The sequence below is a fragment of the Bos taurus genome, chromosome 12 (assembly GCF_002263795.3).
Source record: "Bos taurus isolate L1 Dominette 01449 registration number 42190680 breed Hereford chromosome 12, ARS-UCD2.0, whole genome shotgun sequence".
NCBI lineage: Eukaryota > Metazoa > Chordata > Mammalia > Artiodactyla > Bovidae > Bos > Bos taurus.
This window is the reverse complement of record NC_037339.1, coordinates 25,785,515-25,799,927: the sequence shown is the minus strand read 5'-3', so window position 1 is coordinate 25,799,927 and position 14,413 is coordinate 25,785,515. Positions and strand designations below refer to the sequence as shown.

Here is a 14,413-nt window from a genome sequence, read left to right as displayed (position 1 = left end):
AGGGGTAATTTTGTAATTTGACAGGTGGGTCCTGGAGTATTTTACAAAGAGAGCCAAACAATACTAAGGAGAGGAACAATCAGAAAGTAGGGAGGACAAAAGGGAAACAGTGTGTATGGGAACTTTCCCTAGTAGGAGCTTTATATTCCATGTAAGCAGGTAAAACTGAGTTGTGTGTCATGTGTGTGTATGAAATCTGGAAATCAGAGGTACTTACATTGTCCTCCTAAGCATAATTCGGTTCACATTTTCCTTTTCCTTCTCTGCCTTTCCCTGCAGAATTCCTGTTTTAGAACTTCCCCCAAGGTGTTAAAAGCAGTCTTTTTACCCTCTAATTTTAGAACATACCTGTTTCTTTTTTTATTATTGAAGTATAGTTGATTTTTGCGGTGTTTCAAGTGTACAACACCTGTGTGTGTCATACGTATTACACAACTCATGTGCTCTCATATGCAATGTTAATTTATCCTTTCTTCACTGAAAAGGGCAATAGACAATATACATAATGCAATAGATTTTTTGTAACATAAACTAAAGTTTTGGTATTCGATTTTAAAAGGATTCACAAATGCTGATGTGGTCAAGCAGGGCATAAACTATTGAAGCTGGGCGAGGTGGCAGTTTATGCACGGGTCACATGAGCGATGGGCCTTAAAAAGGAGTCTCTGTGCTCCAGCCAAGTGTTACCACACAGGAATGATGATGGGGCCACGCAGGAGCTTCTGATTCTTATGAGAGAAGCCAAAAAACCCCAGTTTACTGTATGAAATTTCCTGACCTGTACATGTTGACTCAAGTAGAAACTGTGCCTGTGAGCTGAATCTAGCCCATGGGATGCCAGTATGTGACATCTGGCTGAACGTAAGCCCCTGTGACATCCTGGCTAGAATGTAACCTCCACAAGAGTAGTCATCTGTATCTGTTTTGTTTGGTGAGTATCAGAGATCTCTAGAATGGTAGGTGCAAAATAAATACATGTCTTAATGAATAACATTATCTTTCTGACCCATGCAGAGCAATATATAGAGAAATAGAAATATTTTGAATTTTTTAAGATCCCATTTCTGATAATATAGAAAGAATCCAAGTTATAATTAACTTTTAGTAGTTGTTTCGATGTTTTTTACTTGATGTCTTTAGGAAAATTCCATTATATGGCAAAAAAAAAAAAAATCCACATAGCAAAAACTCTTTTTTATGATGTTGACCAGCTAATTTCTACTTAACCTTCAAACCTCAGCTCTTGTTCTTTTTCTGGAAGTCCCTGTCCTTACAGCCCTTCTCTCCCTCCCCCATCCTCCACCTGAGTCTGATTGTCACTCCTCGGGGCTGCCAGGCCCTCTGGGTTTGCCTCACCCATGATCCTCCCTAACATGCACCTTGATGTCCTCATCTCATGTCCTCGTGGGCTGAAAACTTCTGGGGGACAGTCTGCTGTCTGAGTTTGTATGCCTTGGCGTAGAGTAAACATTCAAAAGATGTTCGTTAAGTTATTTCTGTGGTATTGAGTTGTAAGAATCAAGAGCTCTGAAGTTTTCCTCGCTACTGTGCTTTTCTCTTTTCAGGCTACCTTTCGGTTTTGCCCAAATGCCCTACCATTTCCCCACTTCTGTATTCAGACATTTTTCGAAGGACTAAATCACAGCCTTAACCTGCAGAGAGTCGCAGGCTGAGCAAACAGACACACATAAAGAATTCTGTGTTGAGTTCCATGATAAAGGGGAAGATAGGCTGTGAGAATATGGAGGACATTGATTATGATTTAGGACATCTGGCAAGGATTTAAAACCCTGCCCAAGGTTAGCATGAAGGGAGGTGTTTTCTTCTCCATCAGAACAACTATTCAATCTTTATGCTTCATAAGTTGCAGTGTGGACTGTGTATATCCCTGGGCATGTGCCCATAGAAAGTACCTCCCTCCCTTTTTTATTTTTAAAAGATTCAATATGTTTAAAGAAATGAAACAGGCAATCAAAAATATGAGCTAGTAACAGAGAAATGACACCATAAAAATTAATCAATCCCCCACCCCTTTCTGCTCTAGTTTTATTTGTATCTCTGTTCATAGCCCAACCTGCCCATGGAAAACTATTTTCTCCTCAGCATCACTTTTTAAAAAATATCAAAATCTTTGAACATATGAAAGTGGAGAGAATGATATACAAATAATAATATAACAGATTTCCACTTGCCCAATAACGATAATCAGCAGTAGTACCTCCCATCTTGGTGAAAAGAAGACTTTGATTACTTTCTAAATGTGGGGGAGCCAGTCAAGAAAATCAGTAGGTGCTCACATACCATTCAAACATTTTAATAGACTTAGACAACATGCTTTTTCAAGATCAGAAAGGTCTGATCAATTTAAACTCAAAGGGTAAGAAATTATTGGAGGACAGGATTACATGATAGCTAAAAGATAAATATTGAACTAGGAACCTTTAGGTCATGAAAGCATGTGATGTAGACCGTAGGAAAGAGAAATTCAGTTTTGTCTTAAAAGAAATAAATGTTGAATGTTGGGAACAGATTGACTTATTGAAAAGGTAAGATTGAGTACAACTTAAAATTCACCCTGATGCCATTTGAAGCATTTAAGATATATATATGTGCATGTGTACTCTGCCTCAATCCAAAAGGATGAGTGGCAGGACCCACTAGAGCAAACTGTACAGATGATTTCTAGAAATAAAGTCAGTTTCATAACATTTTCTAATATAATTTTAATAGTTCCCCTTCAGGAAAAAAGTTAAAGTCAAGCAAAGCATGTTTATTGATCCACTTCCTTTTTGAACATTTAAAAGCTACCTACTCAAATGCAGGGCACTGATCTAGGAATTTAAATGTGTTTGATTTTACTTCTGTCTCCCTCCCCACTCCCTGGTCCTCTATCTGGAGGAGTAAAAACACAAGTAATAGTAGATATCATTATATTTAGTTCATGATGCATTAAGCTGGGTATTGGACATTTTCTAACCAGGGCAACTTTTAACAATACAATTCTTTTTTTTTTTTTTTTCCCCAAATAATTCTCAGAATTTATTGTTAATAATGTGAACCTAACCAGAAATAGTCTCTCCCCTTTCTAATCATAAATCTTGCTTTGGGGAGATGAAGTATGATGGTATCTGTGTTAGCACAATTTAGTTGGTAGTCACAGTTCTCATGGAGAAGGCAATGGCACCCCACTCCAGTTCTTTTGCCTGGAAAATCCCATGGACAGAGGAACCTGGTAGGCTGCAGTCCATGGGGTCGCACAGAGTCGGACACGACTGAAGCAACTTAGCAGCAGCAGCAGCACAGTTCTCATGTGAGTGGACACCATGCAAATAAATGTATACATTAAAATTGGACCGTACTTAAAGAGATTTAGTAATTCATCCTGTTGCCTCTGCAAATAAAGAGCCAAAGCCCCATTATGCACTTGCTAAAATATGGCAGATAATGATGCATTCATGTTTAATATTGCTAATAAATTTGAAAATTCACACTTTTATTGATAAACATTTTCTTAAAATGCAGTCCAGGAGGACAGATTGTTAAATTTAAAGACTTTATAAATGAGAATTGAAGATAGTGATACGATTAGTGGCAGGGCTGTGCCAAGAGTCATCTACCAACTTACCTGACTCCCAAGCATTCAGCAATGACTTTCGTATTTCACTTTTATGTGCCACCAAACTGCACACAATTTTAGGGGAAAAATTAACATGGTAACAGAGTAATAATAATAGTAAATAATAGTAATAATCATAGTAAATATTGTGCTTCTCCTTATTGACTTAAATTACATGCTTATAATATTTCAGAAAAATATTTCTGTTAGTCTGGTTTAATATATTGCATTTTTTGGCTGTAAAATGTATGTATAGAAGAAATACTTAAATCTCTTTTAAGATTTTCTCTTTGACATAGGGACCAAAAAGGTGTATTGCACACTTCAGACAGTTTGCAATCTAGAAATATTCATTGGAAATGACAAAGTCTCATTAATATTTTCATCTGCATAGGTTTTAATGACATATTGCATAGGTTTTAATGGCATATTGCATAGGTCAGGATGCCCCAAGAATTATTTCCTCTTTGGGTTAGTTCTCTCTAAAATTTCAGAAGATTTTTGAGAGGAATGAATTCATAGCTTATAGATAATATTTCAGAATATATCTTAGAATAGCATAGCACACTAAACTGTATTTTTTGTAGTGAAAGTTTTGCTGTATTTGATGACTATACAGAAGTCTTAATGTTCTTTCTACTTATTACTCTCTAATTGATTAGAAGACATGCTTATTTGAATTTTATCTTGTATCCTTAGTGGACTTTATGTTTCATTCTTTTTTTTTCCTATTAAGATTCCAGAAGCTTATTTCATTAGAGATCCCCATACGTTTCTTCTTACAAAGGACTTTATTAAGGTATTTGTGTTGTATTTAGTGTTCAGAGTGTTCTCTGGTCTCTAGCTGCTTGCATGTACTCACAGGATAACATTTCCACATTTAACCCCAGCTTCTAAATAAGAATAGTGACTTAACGGAAGCATGTTTGGAAGGAGAAGCAGAGCTTGTCTACAAAATACTAACACTTGGATGGTTCTGCACCCTGGGAGAAGAGCACCCGGTGAATTTTCTGGACTTTTTTCATGGCTGACTTGGGATACACTTTGCGTTGTCAGAGTGTGTTGACCTCTCTCGTTGATGCATACTGATTGTGACAATCACTCTCCTTCCCCTGCAGGCCATGGAGGCACAGATACAGAACTTTGGACAAACGCCATCTCAGTTGCTTATTGAGCCACATCCGCCTCGGAGCTCTGCCATGCACCTGGTAAGACGTAGCAGCTTGTGGAACATTTCTGTCTTTCTTTGTACCTGAGTAGAGTTCAAATAAAATAGTGATTTTTTTAGCAGCGTTTTAAATCTTCTCGATGTATTGGCTTAACTCTTCAGCCTCAGGATATACTGATTACCTAGAAAGAAATAGAAAAAGGAGTATAGTTCTTACCTTTAAGTTCGGCTTCAGCTAGCTCAATTTTGGATTCACAAAAATCGCCGCCCTCTCTATTAGGAGTTGGCTCATATACATAAACCCCTTCATACACATACAGGCTTATAGATATACACAGGCACCAAAATTAGGTTACACTTATAAATTAGAATGAAAAATATAAAAGAAACACAATCTAAAGGTAGCTGGTTTGATCTTTGGGGGCAAAGTGTGGTAGAGGAAGTATTCATTTTAAGAAAAGGAAAGAAATATAAAGATAATATACAGCCTCTGCATGGCAGCAGTCAAGAAAATAGATTAAAAATAAGGACCTCAGAGCCAGATTTGGGTCAAGTACCATGTCTGCCTCGAACTAATGAATGAATTGGGCGAGGTATTTAAGCTCTTTGTTTACATTTCAGCCTGTGTAGCCTGAGGGTAACAAATCGCACCAGCCCTGAAAATGCAATGACTCAGTACTGTATGTAGCACTTAGACCAGCCCCTGGCATACAGGTACTCAGTAAATGTTAGCTGGCATTATATTCTCAGTTTGCAAGGGAAGAAGTAATAGTCTTTTCATTTCAATCTGAATCTTTTAAGATCCATTTTCATAAGAATACGACCCCTTTTCAGTTTTTAGCAAACAGTTAACATTTCTTTATTTAATTTGAAGGTAAAAATTTTTCTAAGAAACTACTTTAGAACTTACTTTTTCACTGTGATTTTCCACTAAGCTTTTACTGAGGGAAAAAAAAAATGCTTGACGGCAAAAATGTATTTGCAGCATGAATTACAGTTCATCAACTTTTCTAGATAATTGTCAAGGGACCAGATATCCTCATACTGGAGTAAAATGCCCTGGAACATGGTCCATAATATATGTATAAACAAATGTACAGGTTGTTATTGTGTGATAGAAGTATTGTTCATACCTTTCATTTATCCTGTCAACTACTTTACACATTTGAATCGAGCCCCCTCTGTGTGCCAGGCATGACATTAAGCATTGGCAGTACAGAGGCGAGGCATCCTCTATACCGTCAAAGGGTTGGTAGTCCATCACCTACTGAAGCATAAACAAATGTGTGTGTTTGAAAACATTTCTTTTCCTATACAGTAACTCAGCTGAGCAATTTCACTGTTTAATGAACTCTGCTGCTTGAGGTGGGTCCTCACATGCAGCCAAACAGAGAGGCTTTCACCACGCGTGCCGTCCCCAGCCCCACACCCAGGCACAGCGTAGACATGGGGCCTGCAGACCTGAGAGGAAGCATTTTAACAAACTGTCCAAGAGAATCTCTCTCACACTTTATTTTATGAAATGCTTTGGCAGAAGAGTTTTATCCCCGTGTTGGTTTTCTCTGTTTAATAATAATAGTAGTAAAAAATATTTACCCTGGAGAAATGCCCAGTCAGAACTCATTACTTTCCTAGGGGAAATTGTTAGAGGCTAAATTGGCATGGAACTGTTTATAAAGAAAATCAGCTTTTTAAGTTTATGTAGCAGAGAATTCACACACACACACACACACACACACACGTCTCTATAAAATAGTGAACAATTAGAAAACATGCATGAAAGCTAAATAGTGGTTATTTCCAGCATTCTTATCTATCTTTTATGTAATAATGTGTACAGTATTTTGCAACCCACGCCAGTATTCTTGCCTGGGAAATCCCACGGACAGAGGAGCCTTACAGACTACATTCCATGGGTTGGCAAAGAGTCAGATATGTCTTGGCGACTAAACCACCACCACCATACTACTTACTAGTAGTACTAATAGTGTCTCCTTTCTGTCAAGTCATATACTAGATGTTTGAGAAACAAAGATTAAAAAAGCAAAGAGAGTGTTGTCTCTCAGGAAGCTCACCATTGAGCACGGGAAGGAGCCTAAACCACGGTCATCAGAGACACAGCAGAAACGTGCCCATGGAGCACGGACAAGGGAGGCTGTGGAATTTTAATTATTTAGACTGTAGCCATGCCCCCACATCATCCAGGTAAAAGATGAAAGAATCAATTCACTTCGTATTTCACATAAACACTGTCGGGAACTGGCTTGACTGATCTTTCCAGCACAGTGGTGTAACCGCACTGAAAAATTACACTGCATCATGTGGACATATCTCTAAGCTAACTTCTTAAATCTCTGGAAGCATGTTAGTCACTCAGTCATGTCCGACTCTGCAACCCCATGAACTGTAGTCCACCAGGCTCCTCTGTCCATGGGATTCTCCAGGCTAGAATACTGGAGTGGGTTGCCATGTCCTTCTCCAGGGGATCTTCATGACCCAGGGATTGAACCTGGGTCTCCTGCATTGCAGGCAGAGTCTTTACCATGCAAGCCACCAGGGAAGCCCTCTTCCATCGTCTGGCAGCACCTAAATTGCAGCTGGTTATTAGTAATTGGGGGTCCTCTCCCAGCAGCTGTGCGGAGTGCCTGCTCCTTTGGCTGTGCCCGCCTCACAGACCAGAGCGCCGACTGCTCTGCTGCCTGCTTGCGCTCACGCTAGCTTGTTTTAATCTCACGCTCCCCCATGCTGTCACTAACTCTGTTATTCTTTCTGTTTTCTTTGCTCTCCTCCCTTTCTATTCAACAGTGTTTCCTTCCACAGAGTCCACTCATGTTTAAAGATCAGATGCAGCAGGATGTGATCATGGTGCTGAAGTTTCCATCAAACTCCCCAGTGACGCACGTGGCGGCCAACACACTCCCCCACCTGACCATCCCTGCGGTGGTGACGGTGACCTGCAGCAGGCTGTTTGCCGTGAACCGATGGCACAACACAGTAGGTACGTGGGCCTAAGGGAGTCACTTACTAGCGGGGTCTAAAATGCTGTGGTTCAGGTAAGTGTGTGGAGGGCTAGCGAGTGTGCCACATGAGCTACAGAAAGCAGCAGAATAAATAACTGCCAGACTTCACTAAATAACTCGTCTGCCTTCTTCATTGCTGCTGTGTTACAGTGCCGCACGCGGTGCTTGTTGTTGTTTAGTCACTCGGTCGTGTCCAACTCTTGTGACCCCATAGATGGTAATCCACCAGGCTCCTCTGTCCATGGGATTTCCCAGGCAAGAACACTGGAATGGGTTACCATTTCCTCCTCCAGGGGATCTTCCCAACCCACGGATCGAACCCTTGTGTCTGCATTGACAGGCAGATTCTTTCCCACTGAGCCACAGGGACGTTCACAGAATGCTTGGCTAATGGATCAGTATCTAATAAGTATTTGATGAATTGAATCAGTTCTACAAATAATTCAGGTCCTCCCACCCTGCTCCTGCAAGGGGAAGAAAAAAAAAAAAAAACACACAAATTTTATCCCATACTAAACAAAAACAAGTTTGAATCTAGGTGGTTTCAAATCCTTTTTCTCCCACTTGATTAACTCATTTAGGAAATATCCGAATGACCACTTTGTGTCAAGTGGTCCTGGGCACTGGGAGTGCAGCAGTGGACAAGGCAAATAGCATCCCTCTCTTTGTGGAGCTTTGAGTCCGAGAGAAGACAAAATCTAAATTGTTTAGCCATTTCATGTGTGTTTTCTCCAAACTCATTCCTGAAGGTTCCAGCCAGTACATCTTGAAGTGATATAATTCTGTCATGAAAATTCGACAAATTGATACTTATCCAGCCAGGACAGCAGTGGGATGTGACTAAATGATTTAGTTGGCCCAGTTCATTACTTATATGATCTCCGTAGAAGCCTCAATATCCCCACTGTCTCTAAGTTTGAATGGCTGAACCACACCAAGTTCACCTGAATCTTAATTCTACTGACTTCTGCATCACTCTGGAAAACCAGACTACTTTTAGCTTAATCTCCTAAGAATTTCTGAATACCCCTGTTTTATGGTTATTGGTAATACTTTCAACATGAAGTAGAGCGACTTCCATTCACTCAGAAATATGGAGAAGACATCTCTTAAAAATATCTGAGGTTGGCTAAAAGGTTTGTTCAGGTTTTTCCATAATACTTTACAGAAAAACCTGAATGAACTTTCAGACCAACCCAAATATGACTTTATCATTCACAGGAGTCTTAGCCTCTAGAAATATTTTGCACTGAGAGAAAGCTGTGAAGATTTGAATTTTGTTTTCTTTAGAGTTGTTCTAAAGTTTTATATGTTACCCCATGTAAGAAATTAGGACTAAAGAACTCAGTCAAGCTCTAAATATTAATCCTCTGAAAGTAGCTTTTAGGTTAAGATTTAGGTGTGGCTCAGTTGTGTACCTTCAGTTGACTTGTCATCTTTTGAAAGAAGCTGGAAGGGATGGGAGTCCCATCTTCCTCTCTGCCTTGGCCCAGGTCAGCCCATGCTTACACCCATTTCTACATGTAGACATAACCCTTTACTTAGATTTCAGCTCTCTGATGGATTCCAGAAATGTTATCGTCTTCTATTTTATCCAGCTTTTTCTGTTGTTAGGATAACAACTCTTCCCAGCTTTCTCCATCTTAAGTGGAAACCAACAGTCCCTGTTGTAATGCTTTTTTTAAGATTTGTCTTCAAAAACATGTAGTGTGACTGAATGATTCTTACAGTAATTTACCAAATAATTTTTAAGAAAATACATATTTTGTATAATTGTTATAACACTGCTTATTAGGAAATTCCTCCATTCTGAGAACTTTATGGTCATTTTCTCTTTTAATTAATCTTTAGGCCTCAGAGGAGCTCCAGGTTACTCCTTGGACCAAGCCCATCATCTTCCCATTGAAATGGATCCACTAATTGGTATGTTAACAACAAAAAATACGTTTTCATAAATGCTGCCTATCCACAGTTTCCTATGTGGTTATTTATCACAAATGACAGTTGAATGATACTTTTGCTGTCACAAATTAATGTACAAATAATGTCAAATTGCCATCAAGGAGCTGTGCAAATCATAACATGTCATCTAAGAATTTTTTGTTATTAAAATAATGATTTGTGGTATTTTCTTGGTATTTCCAGAGGTCATTTAGATTGGTTCTAAACAAGGTATATAATTCCAAACTGTGCTTTCTTTCAGCCACAACTCTTCTTTAACAACTTTATATTATTTCAAATATATAAGGATTCAAAGCTATTATTAAGAAAGTTGATACTAAATAATAACTTTTCTGGAAATCTCCATTCAGTAGAGCTAAGCATTTTTTTTTTTAATTTAAGATTTTATATGAATTGCAAACTCAGGAGCTGTAACTGTTTGCAGCAGTATTCAAAGTATTTTTTTTTATTTTATTTTATTTTTAAACTTTACATAATTGTATTAGTTTTGCCAAATATCAAAATGAATCCGCCACAGGTATACATGTGTTCCCCATCCTGAACCCTCCTCCCTCCTCCCTCCCCATACCATCCCTCTGGGTCGTCCCAGTGCACTAGCCCCAAGCATCCAGTATCGTGTATCGAACCTGGACTGGCAACTCGTTTCTTACATGATATTTTACATGTTTCAATGTCATTCTCCCAAATCTTCCCACCCTTTCCCTCTCCATTTTTAAATAATTACATACACATTTATTAGCTGTGTGATGCAGAACAAGTGTCTTAATCTTTCTGGGCCTCAGTTTCATATCTGTAGGATGGTTCCTAATAATGTTCATTCTGCCTGTTCTCATGGGATCATATGAGAGCTAAATAAGAAAAAAACAGAATGTGGTTTGAAAAATTATAAAGCCATAAGCAATTTATGGTATTTTTTCCTTCGATTAATTCAGCCTCCGTCTTTGAACCCAGAAATAAGATGCAAGGCAGCCATTTAGGTTAGTTACCTATACTCCTACACAGAAGAGCACTTATATTTCTCTTGGAGAATATATGCTTAGGACAAGGAATATTTTTCAAGTGGATTCCAGCTTCTAGCTGTTTCTCTGCTAAAAAAATAGCAACAGTTTCACGTACAGCTAGAATGTAACCGTGGAAGATTAATAGCTGTATTCTATTAATCAAGCACCAACTACATAGTTTTCAAGGGACTCAGACCTTTGATTTTCTTTTCCTTTGCTGTTTTTAAAATTTTTTGTTTTGACTTTTTGCCTTCTCTGGTAATTATTATTATAGTGTTAGTCGATGTCCACAAATAGTAACACTTACATTTAATTGGTGTTAGGAAGTGATGGTGGTCTTCTACATCTGCATTTTCTGTTTAAGAATTCAGCCCAGGGATCTGGCCTGGAAGGACGGTGTGGAGGAAGGGACAGGCTGGCATGCAGACAGGCACTGGTGAAATCACAGGGCGTCTCTCAGTTCTTGACTCTATTCAATTCAGCCCCAGTGCTGCCCGTGACTGTCTGCCTGTCTCTTTCTTCCCCAGCCCCTCTCCCATCTTTCTCATTCCCCTCCTCCCCTGCTAGCCCATTCTTGAAAGGCTTCTGTTTGTTGACAATCCAGGTCTTTAAAGCTGCTGACTTAAAGCTCCCTGAGGGGCCACCTACATAACAACACCCCTCGCACAAATCCCTACTTTCTTCTTTTCCCATGAATCATAAAGGCCATCAGAAAATGACAGATGGGGGCAAATATGAAGACATTTTTTCCTTATGTAACATACTTCATACAATATTTATTCCTTATTATTATTGAACTTGTTGGTCAATAATGAACTTGTGCAGGGTGAATATCTATTGAATTAAGTGCATATAAATATTTTTATTATGTTGTAAATTCCCATCTTGAATTCCTCATATCAGTGGAAGAACTACTTAAATTTCCAACAAATTTTTAAATATATAATATGGTTCATAAATAATCATTGCTACTAAACAGTTTATATTCCTCATGAGGAAATGCTAAAATCTTAATCATATAGCATTAGAACCCATTTCTAGATAAATGAAGCATAAAAGTATTCCTTCTATAAGTGCTTGGTGAAACTCTTTGTAGAATCTCTCTTTAAATTCCTGTATCTATTTTACATTTAGCCAATAACTCTGGTGTGAATAAACGGCAGATCACAGACCTCGTTGACCAGAGCATACAAATCAATGCACATTGTTTTGTGGTCACGGCAGATAATCGCTATATTCTTATCTGTGGATTCTGGGATAAGAGCTTCAGAGTTTATTCTACAGAAACAGGTAAACTGAGCTATGAAATACCTTATCCTCATCAGAATGCCCGTTGTTTCACCTAAAGCTTCATATGAAGTCATACTTCTTAATGTAGGTGTCTTCATCTTGATGCCAAGATTCCAATTAAATGTCCACATTGGAAGTAATTGACTGCTTCTAATTTCATCCATTCTGAACTTTAACGTGAGTTGAGCCCTGAGTTCATGGGACAAAAGGGACTACTGTCCCCCTCCCCCAAATCAAATCCAGTAAAAGGCCTTAAAGCTCCCCTTAGTCTAGCCTAGCCTGGGAGGAAAAAAATCATGATTGTGTTATTTTATAAGTTCTTTTCTTAAAAAAAAACCGAAGTGACGTTCTTGTATCATTTTTTCAGAAGGGATTCAAGAACCTAAATCTGTAGCTAGATTTGAATTACCTTGTAAGTTTGCAGGTCTGTAGAGTCACTTTCCACAAATCTAGTAGAGTAAAGTTAAGCTTACTACCATTGAAAGAAAAATAGCCATTGGATTCAACCTGCCGTTTCTGTGTTGCAGGGAAGCTAACTCAGATTGTATTCGGCCACTGGGACGTGGTGACATGCTTGGCCAGGTCTGAGTCGTACATTGGTGGGGACTGCTACATTGTGTCTGGGTCTCGCGATGCCACCCTTCTGCTCTGGTACTGGAGCGGGCGACACCACATCATAGGGGACAACCCGAACAGCAGTAAGTATTGGTCTGGAATTGTCCCATCAGACTGTAAATTCCTTTAATTTCCCTAATAACTTTTGCTGGGGTTGTAAGGATCTTAAAATATGAAAGCTTAAATAGCATTGGAATATAGCTGTATTCTTTATTGGAATATAGCTGTATTCAAAGTGTAAAAAGAGAGCAACCACTGTAACCTTCAACCTGAGGAAACTCCCAGATCCCCTCCCAGTGACCCTCTGCCCAGCTGCCCTTCCCCAGTCTCCAAATGTCCCCATCCTTTCAGAATTTCCTTCCATGTCACCTGGTCCTTTCAACTTCCGGTGATTTCTCTCAGCTGAATGTATTCTCTCCCTTCTCTGAAATTCCATACACTTTATTTGTGCCTCCTGAGGACACTTACTGCTTTCTATCAGGGGTATAGTCAGTATCTCTGTTTATTTATTTGACAGTGATTGAGTACCCCCTCAGGTTAGGCATGGGGGGGAGCAAAAGCTGAATAAGATGATTTCTTTGTTTAGGGTGATTCCTGAGTGTTTTTTACTCAACAGTGCTCCCAAAAATATTCCACAGGGAAAAAAAAGAGGTACTCCAGAGTAAAATAAATTTTAGAAAACACAGTATATATACTCTTATTCTCTATGTAAGCTCTGAAAGTGTCACACAAATACGTCTGTTGATGTTTGTATAAACCAGAGTTTCTCAAGGGCTTCCCAGCTGGTGCAGTGGTAAAGAATCCAATGCAGGAGACACAGGTTTGATCCCTGAGTTGGGAAGATTCCCCTGGAGAAGGAAATAGCAACCCCACTCCAGTATTCTTGCCTGGAGAATCCCATGGACAGAGGAGCCTGGTGAGCTACAGTCCATGGGGTCGCGAAGAGTCTCACACGACTGAGCACACACACGCACACATGGTTTCTCAAACATGTTTTCCGAGGAACCTTTTGCTCATGAAAGAGCAGTTATTATTCCTGCGAAATGTTGTTCTGAGGAAGCTCTGAAGCGCACCATGAGACCCTCTCTTTGCATCTGAAGGTTCTGATTCCTGGCATAGTTGCACACATTATAGGTTTTCAATAAATACTGTTAAATGACTGAGGAACTAGATAACAGATTTCCTAGAAATAATTACTGCTTTTAACTACCAAGCTTGTATCTCCTGTAAAATAGAGAATGATTTCTGTAAACTGTTAATAATGGTGAGTACCTAAACTAGGGTTATTCCAATTATAATTCATACATTGGTCACAATGTTAACAGTACTCTGAAAACATGAGTTTGGGAATATTTATGATGAAACAGAGCTAAGAATTTCCCAGGAATACTATGTACCTGCCACTGAAATACTATAGAGAAAAAAGAAACGTCCAGGAGACCAAGGTATAACTGTGAGAGAGCTGGGCATGGAAATCTTCATGTGTATATGAAGGTAGTGAGAGAAGGAATGACCGGGTGATTTAGATGACCCGGTGATTTAGTCTTATCGCCCATAGCTAGAGGTGAAGAAAAGTAGATGAAGCGACTGCAAGTGTATTATGAAGTTGTGTCTCTGACTGTAGATACTGAATAAGAGAAAGTATGTGTAATTATACATTTTAGCCTCTGCTCCAAGTTGTGAGATATTGGTTTGAGGAAAACACATATTCAGTGTTGCTTGATTTCCAACCAGCGCAACT

At 39.0% G+C, this 14,413-nt stretch overlaps 1 protein-coding gene across 6 annotated transcripts in view; it reads left to right on the top strand.

Moving 5' to 3' along the window:
* The window catches only part of NBEA (neurobeachin), a 673,061-nt gene that overhangs the window by 642,228 nt on the left and 16,420 nt on the right, over window positions 1-14,413 (top strand). For 3 of the 6 annotated variants that reach the window (XM_059892161.1, XM_059892159.1, XM_059892164.1), the window contains 6 exons: window positions 4,353-4,415; window positions 4,735-4,824; window positions 7,590-7,782; window positions 9,656-9,727; window positions 11,902-12,057; window positions 12,585-12,755. In XM_059892161.1, coding sequence (XP_059748144.1) covers window positions 4,353-4,415; window positions 4,735-4,824; window positions 7,590-7,782; window positions 9,656-9,727; window positions 11,902-12,057; window positions 12,585-12,755 — 745 coding nt within the window. The remainder of the gene's footprint in view (window positions 1-4,352; window positions 4,416-4,734; window positions 4,825-7,589; window positions 7,783-9,655; window positions 9,728-11,901; window positions 12,058-12,584; window positions 12,756-14,413) is intronic. The other 3 variants (XM_059892160.1, XM_059892163.1, XM_059892162.1) reach the window with 3 other exon arrangements.